This window comes from Plodia interpunctella, chromosome 7 (assembly GCF_027563975.2).
Source record: "Plodia interpunctella isolate USDA-ARS_2022_Savannah chromosome 7, ilPloInte3.2, whole genome shotgun sequence".
Lineage (NCBI taxonomy): Eukaryota > Metazoa > Arthropoda > Insecta > Lepidoptera > Pyralidae > Plodia > Plodia interpunctella.
The window spans coordinates 6,257,088-6,267,343 of NC_071300.1; the positions used below are offsets into that span (position 1 = coordinate 6,257,088).

General features: G+C 33.4%; 1 protein-coding gene across 1 annotated transcript; it reads left to right on the forward strand.

Annotated features, from left to right (window-relative positions):
* Nucleotides 1-213: 213 nt before the first annotated feature.
* LOC128671418 (uncharacterized) lies at nucleotides 214-9,241 on the forward strand. The gene is made up of 6 exons (XM_053747867.1): nucleotides 214-357; nucleotides 1,979-2,147; nucleotides 2,658-2,854; nucleotides 6,487-6,593; nucleotides 7,351-7,511; nucleotides 8,352-9,241. Exons 1-6 carry the CDS (start codon nucleotides 328-330, stop codon nucleotides 8,492-8,494), a joined length of 807 nt encoding a protein of 268 aa, XP_053603842.1. The 5' UTR covers nucleotides 214-327; the 3' UTR covers nucleotides 8,495-9,241.
* Nucleotides 9,242-10,256: the final 1,015 nt, after the last annotated feature.

The following is a 10,256-nucleotide window of genomic DNA, read 5'->3' on the forward strand; positions in this document are numbered from 1 at the left end:
GAAAAATGTAATTTTCATCCAGCTAACTGGGAAAGGAGTAACAAATTGAATGAATTCATTTGTAATTGTAAAAATTCATTTGTCTGACAATATCGTAAAAAAAGTATAGAGACATTTCTAAATGTTTCGTCGCTAGAAAAATCAATAAATTTAGAAGAAATCTGTTATCTCATGTTTTGTAAACGGCGTAATCGATATAAACAAGTTTTAAGTAACTCCGTACTCTGGACCACGGCGGGTCTATTTTTAGAGGCGCTCTCTCATGCCAGTCCCATTCGTCAGGTAACAGCCGCAGGGACTAGTGACCAGCTCCGCCAACCGGCCACCATGTCGACAAGACTGAAATCCTTATACGTTGTACGTTTTTCTTTTGTGATTTCTTTTCAAATGTGTTAAATTGTGAGGTTCATTTAATTTGTGATATATTTTTTAGTTATATTTAAGGTATACCTAGATTTATATTTCTAACTTAACAATAAGTTTTAATTTTATTAGGAACAGACAGAGACTAATTAGCAGAACACGTGACGAAACACGCTATAGTTGGCCATATTTTCAGTTAGAAATAATATTATTTTATGCCACTGACCAATGTAGAAATTCCGTGTAAATTAAGCTCCTGAACTTGCTAATTAATTTTATAATATATTTAATTTTTTATGTATATTCAAATAATAATTTTATTTATTTATATATTTGTTATTACAAAGTTTATTCTAATCAAGTTATTGCGCGAAAACGGAAAACACAAAATTGACAATAATCTTCTAAAGGAAATAAAAGCACGCGTAAAAAATTTGCATTAAAAGTCAATATCTAATATTTATTAATTCTGTGCCTTTATCATCAAAATAATTATTAATTAGAACGCTAACTACATACATACTGCATCAAAGACCTAACGACTGTGTGCGAAGGCTCAATCCTTAGCACGAAGTTATCTCTGTTGCCTAGGTATCATTTACACTGTGCTACCAGGCTTGTGATCGTGAAATGAAATGCCCGGCACCTTTTTCAAGTCTCAAAATTTTTAATTTATTTTTCTTTCTTTCTTTCTCGTGAAATATTTTTAAAATGGCACAAAGGAAATAGTACAAAACAGTTACAAAACAATAAGTAAAAAGTTTTATATTATTGTTGGTGGCTAATAAGGCTGTCTATTTGCCACTACTCTACGGGATCAATTTAACTACTAAATTTCTAGTGAAAATAATAAAACTGATGTGGTTAAACCTTCAGTTGGTAATCATACTTAATAAGAAAAACAAAAACATAAGAAGTTAGTTACTGTTTTAATTGTAATATTATTTTTCAATTTAACATGAAAAGGTAGTTAGTTTTAACACTATCTTAATAGTCATAATCAAGATAGGTTTAATTATTGCTATTGCAAAAAGGCTTGCCTTAATAATAACAAGTTTTAGCCTGACAAGTTTTTGCCTCTTTTTCCATTTGCGTGATTAGAAATGTTGCGGATACAATATTAATCCTGTCTGTCTCACACGACCTCGTATTTTTCGTTCCTACAGTATTTTTGTTGTTCACTAACGAACTTGTTTTGAACGGACGTGATTATCTCGACGAATTGGTTTACTTTGACAAAATCAAATACAACTAATACACACATATTTGGGAGGTGTTTGTGAATCAAACTTATAACGTTGTATCTTTTAATGCACTATAATTAAGTGACAAATATTTACCTATTTTAAATGGGGACAACGACGCCTTCCACACATTTAAAAATAATAAATAAAATACACTTAAACCCACTGTTCTTAATTCCTGCAAACTCCATAGAAGTATTGTCAAAAATCAAAACAAAAAGACAGGATGTGACTCTGAGTCACAAATAACTAAAAATTCAATGAATATCATCTGACCTAGATTGCAATGAAGCTCATTTCTATAAGACATCATTTTAATCTTATATTATATGACTAATATAGTAAATTATAATTGGTACATATTGTTGCAGGTTTACATTATTCTGCTTCTATGCAGAGACAGCGTGGTCGCCGAGGAACCAGTCAATTTCAAGATCACCGACACGCTACTTATCTGTAGCAGCTGGTTGGCTAGCGTCATCACCAAGGTCTGCGACAACACATACAAGATCGTCAAAAGGGATACTTCTGTTTTGATGGGTATGTCTTATATCAAATTTACCGATACTAATTTTCATTACCGGGTTGATTTGCGATGACAACATGTACAAGGTTATCAAGAGGGATAACTCGGTCTTGACGGGCATGTCTTTCTACAAGATCACTGACATGCTGCTCATTTGTAGCAGCTGGGTGGCCAGCGTCGTCGATAATGTTTGCAACAATATATACTCGTACAAGATTGTCAAAAGATACACGTCCGTCTTGGTGTGCCTTTCTTCGAAATTACCGACGCATTATTCACTGCGTTGCGTTAATTTGCGACATCTACAAACGTACAATATACATACGTACATCTACAAAATCATATAGCATATATTGAATAATGTTCATTTTGAAAAGCCCTTGTTTCTATAGGCAGGTCCCTAATAAAATGCGAACCAAAACAATTTGAAATTCTAGTCAGTTTTAACACTTCATAAACCTTAAATAATTTAAACTTAAAAGCTTGCACTCATCATAACTAATGAAGAGTGTTTAATATTGCAGAAAAAATGGCGCCAAAAAGCGTGCAAGAGCAGAAAACCAAGTTACTTTCTCTGGAAAAAGAACGTTGGCGACGCGTCCGCCGCCAGATAGCGACGGAGTGCTGTGACAACCCTTGCACCGTCGCCACCATCATCATGTACTGCCCAAATGACTCCAGGGTCATCAGAGAAAACCCAGATCTGTTTGAAGTTGAAGATTAACCTGACTTGATTTCCATGGAGTATTATTATTTATTAGTTACATTTTAATCACAAATAGAATATTGAATGACACATGTTGATAAATGAAATGAGACACAGGGTACTTTAGTCGAACTTGTGGAATGTAAATAAATGAAGTTATAAAAGAAAAACGGTATGGATTTTTATGATGTAGTTGAGCAAGTAACACATAGAACTTATTGTTATTATACGTGTGAGAGTCGTTGACTATTTTTAAACTAGTATTTACATTATAAAAGTCCTGCAATTAATGTTGTTTTGAATATATTTGTAATAATAAGCATAAACAGTTTCTGAATGTTTAAAGTCTCTGCCTGAGAATATGTAACTCTCAGTTTGATATGACCAATGCGTTATGTATGTTATTTAATTACAAATTCTATAGGCTTTACCTCTAAAAATGGTATGTGCTCTAAAAACTTTATTACATTTATAACATACATTTATATATTTGCAAGAATTTATTGGAAAAATCAAAACAACAAAATAAAATGCTCCATACTGAATCCTAGTGTGTTTTCAATATTTATTGGAATTCATTAAATAATAAAATATTGGATGTTTCCTGATTAGATTTTGCAGAGAATATGAATTGATTAAATGGACATGAAAAAGTGGGATAAGTAGTTATCGCGGAATTTAAATATTAAATCGATTTCACATTATACAAACACGTGTTTTTCGAGTAACTATATATTCTTTATCCAAATTAAATTTTTCGCGTTCCATTATTATGTATAAATAATATATAGGCTTTCGTACCTTTTTATATCACGGAGGTTTCGGGTCCTGTTACAAAGAACCGTGGTCAGCGAGCGGCAGAATGTTCATCTACCGGCAATTGATACCTTTATATTGCGGTGTGCTTGTCGTCGCATCACAATGTCGCACTGTGATTGGTTAGCTGCGTCTCACTGCAAATCGACTCGATAGTTAGAAGGGAAATGCAAATTCACATTTCACCCTCTTCGGAAAATGGCTTATTCGTCAATTTGTATGGTTTTAGTTATATCTTTTCTTCTATTTTGTCATTCAAACCAACTGTTGTTTTCTTGGCTGTTTTTTAAAAGCTATCGTACATATATATTATACAATATGTGTAAGCTTCGCTTCGATGTGGATTACGGACAGTCTAAATGAATGCAGAAATATGCACATAAAATATAGTTAGTGCTCTGGAACTATCATCGAACAATTATGCAACCTCTTTAACTTTATTACAATGAGTGATATTATCCTACTAATATTATAAACGCAAAAGTTTTTGAGGATGTATGTGTCTATATTTGTTACACTTTCACGCAAAATCTTACTCTTTGACGACCTCGGTGGCGCAGTGATAAGGTTCTTGCCACTGAACCGAGAGGTCCCGGGTTCGATCCCCGGGCGGGTCATGATGGTAAATGATCTTTTTCTGATTGGCCCGGGTCTTGGATGTTTATCTATATATGTATTTGTTATACAATATAGTATCGTTGAGTTAGTATCCCATAACACAAGTCTCGTACTTACTTTGGGGCTAGCTCAATCTGTGTGATTTGTCAGAGAAAAAAAAATTCTCTATTGGACAGATTGTTATGAGATTTGGTATACGGGTAGAATATAACCTGGAATTACACATAGGGTAGATTTTATCCCGAAACTCCCACGGGAGAGAAGCCCCGGGACGCAGCTAGTACTATGTATACCTATATTGTAGAATAGGGCTATGATATACAACATACACATAGAAAATATACGAAGGTGGAGAAAATAGGAAAGGCTATCCAAAAGAGGATTACGGAAATGCCTTTTTGATGGATTGTTCACTTGGACACGTCACATTCACATCACAACCCTCGTATTTATTATGGTTTTTGTTAACCCACTTCGAAAATAAAGGTGGTCAGATTATATGCATGGTTGCAGGTGAGGGATTGATGTAGTCTGCATCTTTCTTTCTTTCTGCATTTTTATTCCAACTGGTGTATTTTGTTATTTCATTATCAAAATGGTGGCCACCCTCTGCGCCAAATTTTTTTGAGTTTTTTCGTTCCAAACAAAAAAATATAAATCTTAGGATTATCCTAGGATTTATATAGACTATTCAAACTTCATCTTCCTATGCCTATATTATTACTCGGGTACCCACCACTACATATTATAAAAACAAAGCCACTGTCTGCCTCTTTGTCTCGTATGTATGCATAGATCTTTGAAACTCCGCGAACTCGCGTTTTGATATGTTTTTTTTAATGTTCATGATTGAGGAAGGTTTAGATGTACAATAATTGTTTTACCTGAGCGAAGCCGGGCCGGGCTGCTAGATCCATACTAATATTATAAATGCGAAAGTGTGTGTCTGTCTGTTTCCCTTTTACGGCTAAACTGCTGGACCAATTTTCATGAAATTTGGTATGTGCGTAGTTAAAGTAAATATACTTACTATATCAGCGAACCACGTTGTATATTACATAATCCACATTCGGCAAAATTTCAGCCGATAATGTATTTCTTGCAATTACCATGAACTTGTTGGATTTGAACCTGAGACCTCTAGGTTACAGGTAGATATTACGGCTTCTATGTGAGGTTTACATTCACCACGGCCGTTGTAATATAAACCTGGGTTCAATTTTTTAAAAAATCAAGTAATTATAGGTATTTATTATAACAAAAATGATTATGGTGTATGGTTGAGCAGTTTAGATAAACGGCTCAATGACGCAGTTCATTCATAGATACACGCATAATTGTGTGACAAATCGAATTTGTATCAGAAGCTATTCATCCGTACATAGGATATGTATATATTTACTAGAATATTAGGGAAAGTTACAAGAACAGAGCATAAGTTTTATGAAAAACTAGCGATGTTGATACGGCTTCGCACTAAGGAATTGTATGTAATACTTACATACATACACCATATCACCAAATCTCATATTATTGAGAAAATAAATTCAACCATCGTAAAAAACTAAAATTTTGAAACAACTTTTATGAAGAAGTCATCTTTAAGGTAGCTGTCGAACAAACATAGCTTTTTTCGCTTAATCGTGACGTCTCGCTGTTATCATTCAGAATGCAGCATTTGGACGAGTCCATAAATGTGTGATTTTATTGTTGTCATATCTTTGAAAGTATTGTCATTATCACAGTAATCAGGCATTTGTATTTCTTAATAATATATGGGCTTTCGAATAGTCATCAAAATAAAAAAATGTCATCTACCCTAGTTATATTAAGCTGTATTGTAGTTGAAGTTATAGTATTGTAGACGGCGGCGTTTGTAAATTTCACTTAGTTTCAATTTCAATGTTGATGTTATTAGGGTGTATCTTTCTCTCATTGTTACCCCAGGGCCCGCTTTCCTAATTTTCTTTTCAACTTCCCACGGTCTTCTGTATCCTTAGTACATAAGGCTTGACATACATGACTTGATGGCTTCCGATGAAGCCATCGAAGTGGCTCGATTCTGGAAAGAATATATTTAGGTAGCACCCAATAGAGCGTTGATTGCCATCGACACGCAAAGAAGAAGAAGAAGTACATAAGGCATACGGTACGGGCATACCAGCCTTAAACATTTCATGAGTTAGAACAAGTATTACCAGTGGCAGTAACAATGTGACTTTACCCTTATAATACCAAAACCTTTATATAGACCTGGGTTCACATTAAATTTACATAAAATTTTAATCGTTTATCTACATCACTTCGGAAAACACAGGCTGTAAGTAAGTACAAGTGTCATTTAATATCAATGCATCAAAAATGGGTAAAAGTCACGCTACATCTGAAAATTTAACACATGGTGTTACATTACCGTTAAACTTTTTTAACAAGCTGTTTTTTTTTGTAATTTTTCCATTATTTTATAAGTGTTTTATTTATTTGTGCAATGAAATGAAATAAGTTAGTGACGATTTTGATTCTCTTAAATTTAATCCGTGGCATGGTATGTAAATTTTGTACATAATTACGCTTAGTTTTTTTTAACTGTTAACGTTTTTGTGAATTGAAGAATACAGAGAGAGATGTGATATCATCAAAGTAATAAAGGTTTAAATAGTTCAATTTTCTAATTTGTGGACTTTATTTATATTTGTGGAATTAGGATCACACAGTTTTGTACTCGTTATCAATCTGGAACTCTTTATTTTTTAACAATATTTTTTTATGCGTAATGTAACACCAAATAATGCAATAGTTGTGGAAGGAAAAGACATTGTGCGCAGACTTCATTTAAAATGGGATTTGTCATGGACCAAGAAGAATTTAATACCAAATAGAATGATGAACATTGGTTGATAAACACCTAGTGTTAACACACTTTCAAATTTAGATCGTGGGCAACTTTTGGAGATTATTATGATGTGAGAAACCCTAAGCCTTGTTACTAGCCGCAAGAGGAACAGCGCTCGCATTTATTTTCTACTTTGTATAGATACAGTTTATATTATTTTAGAAATGATTGTATTTTGTTTTAGCATGAAAATCGTCGTGATATGGAGTTTAACATTTTTGGTGCTCATCGTGGATGTGAAGGCGGAAGATAAAGTGACTCTCTGTGGAACAGAGCTCGCGAAGGCTCGTGTACTGCTGTGCTATGGAGCGGACTATGTCATGAAGAGGAGAATACCCTCGCTGTGTGAGTAATCATATCAACTGATTAATTCATTCTGTGTTTTTGGAAGATAGGTTGCTGCATTTATTTGGATAACGCTGTAATGTATGCTGTGATTTTTTTAAGAGTATACAAGAAAGAGAGGATCGTGGTAAATGGAAATCCCTAGTCTATATACTTATGTATATAAATAACTTTTGGACTATTTATTATATTGTTTTGTAGGTCGTTAAATTTTATATTATGCGTTGACGTCTTTTGAATTAAATTTCAGAAATATTTTCAATTCCAACTTTTAAAAGTACTATTATATTAACAATTTCAAATTTCCTAGCGTTATTCTGATAAGTTCTCTTTACTATTACTGTATTTTCTTCCAATTAAAATCAAATCATTTATTCAGAAGTTAGGCCTTCACAGGCACTTTTTTCACGTAATATTCTAAATTAAATGATTTTTACCAAAGCTACAAACTACTAGCATTTCGAAACGACCACTCCTGGGAAGAAATGCCGAAAGAAACTCATTCAAACAGTTGGTCCCTATTATGCCAGAAGGGCTTCCTATTTCATTAATAGCTACTTTGACATGAAAATATTATTTCCAAAAAACATTCGATGATAACAATTTGGTGTCAAACATGAAGAAATCAACGGAATGAATTGAGCGTTGTAGTCTCAATTACGAAAGTGCAATGTGTTGGTTATATGTTTATAAATTTTCTTTTCAACTCTCCTCTCATGTTGGAAGTTTTGTTTGAAATAAGCAGGAAATTTGTACTAACTTTCCTATTTGTTTCTCTGTGGGCCTAAACTGTTAAAAAACAGATATAAGGACTAAAATAATGATTATTTATATTATCAGATGATATGGAACGTGAGTTGGAGAGAAGATTGTGGCGCCACTACCAAGGGGCGGGTGTGCGCTGGGAGCGAAACAAGCGCGGCCTGGTGGACGAGTGCTGTTTGAAACCCTGCTCCACTGATGTCATCCTTAGCTACTGCTGAATAGAGGCCATTATTTGAGGGCAGGGTTTAGATTGTGCTCGTTCTCCATGGATACCATGTTACTAAGTCGTAAATATACTGTCTTATAGTTATGTTTTCGATTGTATTAATTAATTATAGATACATTTTATTAGCTTCGTTATCAATATATGAATTATATTTCACTCAATGATAGATGAGTATTAAAATTAAGTACTACATACTATTTTATATAGGTACTTAGGGTAAGATATACCAGTTAAATTTGCCGTTAACTTTAACGTACGCACCGTCATCGTTTAGACAAAATGGCGCGCTTTACATTTTTCTGCTCAAGTTAATCTCAATGTCAACTTTGACTGGTGCTTACTCTTAGTTTAAAGTGCTTAATTTCACCTTTTAATATGCACATTTTTTTTGTTTAAAGTACAGTTCCTGTGTATTTTTACTAATTTAGAAGCCAATATTTACGTCTTCAAGCATTTAGGTTGCAGCCATATTATAACGAGACTACAAATGTAGCCTCATTAACATCTTCCAAGTTAGCTGGGTGGTAACCTGGGGCGGATAGCTCCCTGGGTTGTAGGTAGACATTTTTATCTACCATTACCTACCTAATTGAAATTACGAAATCATAACCGGCTATACATATTTCAATTGTTAATCTAGTAAATAAATTAATATATTATCCTATTTATACCTACACTATCATACTTTTTAAGAATGCATATGTTAATGTATCTAAATATATCATTACCAAAACGTGCAGTAGTTTCTCTTATTTTCTATACAATCCTACTTTCAAACATTTCTTAAAAAACAATTCTTAAAAAACTTGCTAGGTTTTTTATTAACGGTATACCTACTACTAAAGCAAACATCCTGTCCAATTTCCTACTAATATTATAAATTGGAAACTTTGTGAGGATATGTAAATGTGTATATTTGTTACTCTTTTACGCAAAATCTATTGGACGGATTGCTATGAAATCTGGTACACGAGTAGAATATAATCCGGAATAACACATAGGTTACTATTTTCTCGAAATTACCACGGGAGCGAACTCTCAGCTAGTGTACTATATTATTGCAATAAACACGGCTCTCCATTATTATGACTTCAAATAGATCTTATAACATTTCACATAATACATGAAATAGTAAAATACTATTTTAACCTAAAGCGATGTAGGGATTTGGTATGTTTTTCTCTGGTAGGAACGCATAAAATAAAGTGATTTTAGAAATATTAATATAATATTTTTGTAATTACGAACCAACTAGCGACCCGTCCCGGCTTCGATCTGGCAAAAATATAATAAATTATACACACAAACCTTCCTCAGGAACCACACAATCTATGAATGGTGAAAACCGCATGAAAATTCTTCCGTGCTGTAGTTTTTGAGTTTATCGTGAATAGACAGACGCGGCAGAGGACTGTTTTATAATATGTAAGGATAAATTACTTCTAAGTACAGATTTATCATGCAGACCTTCGGTTAGATGGTTAGATCATAGATAAAAGAAAAGATAGCTTATGAAAAAGATATAATGATATTTCTAAAATAATTTTAATTTCAAATTGCAAAACCGGTAAATATTTTTGTAAACTAATAGAAAGTGGATTTCCCGAGCATAAAATTGTTTATGACGGAAAGTTAGATCGCAGAATCCTTACCATCAATCAACATTTTATTGAAGAATATTTTGTCAGCTGCATCATTAATTTTGTTTGTGATCACTGATCGCGCTGTATGGTTTGAGATATACCTCAGATCGT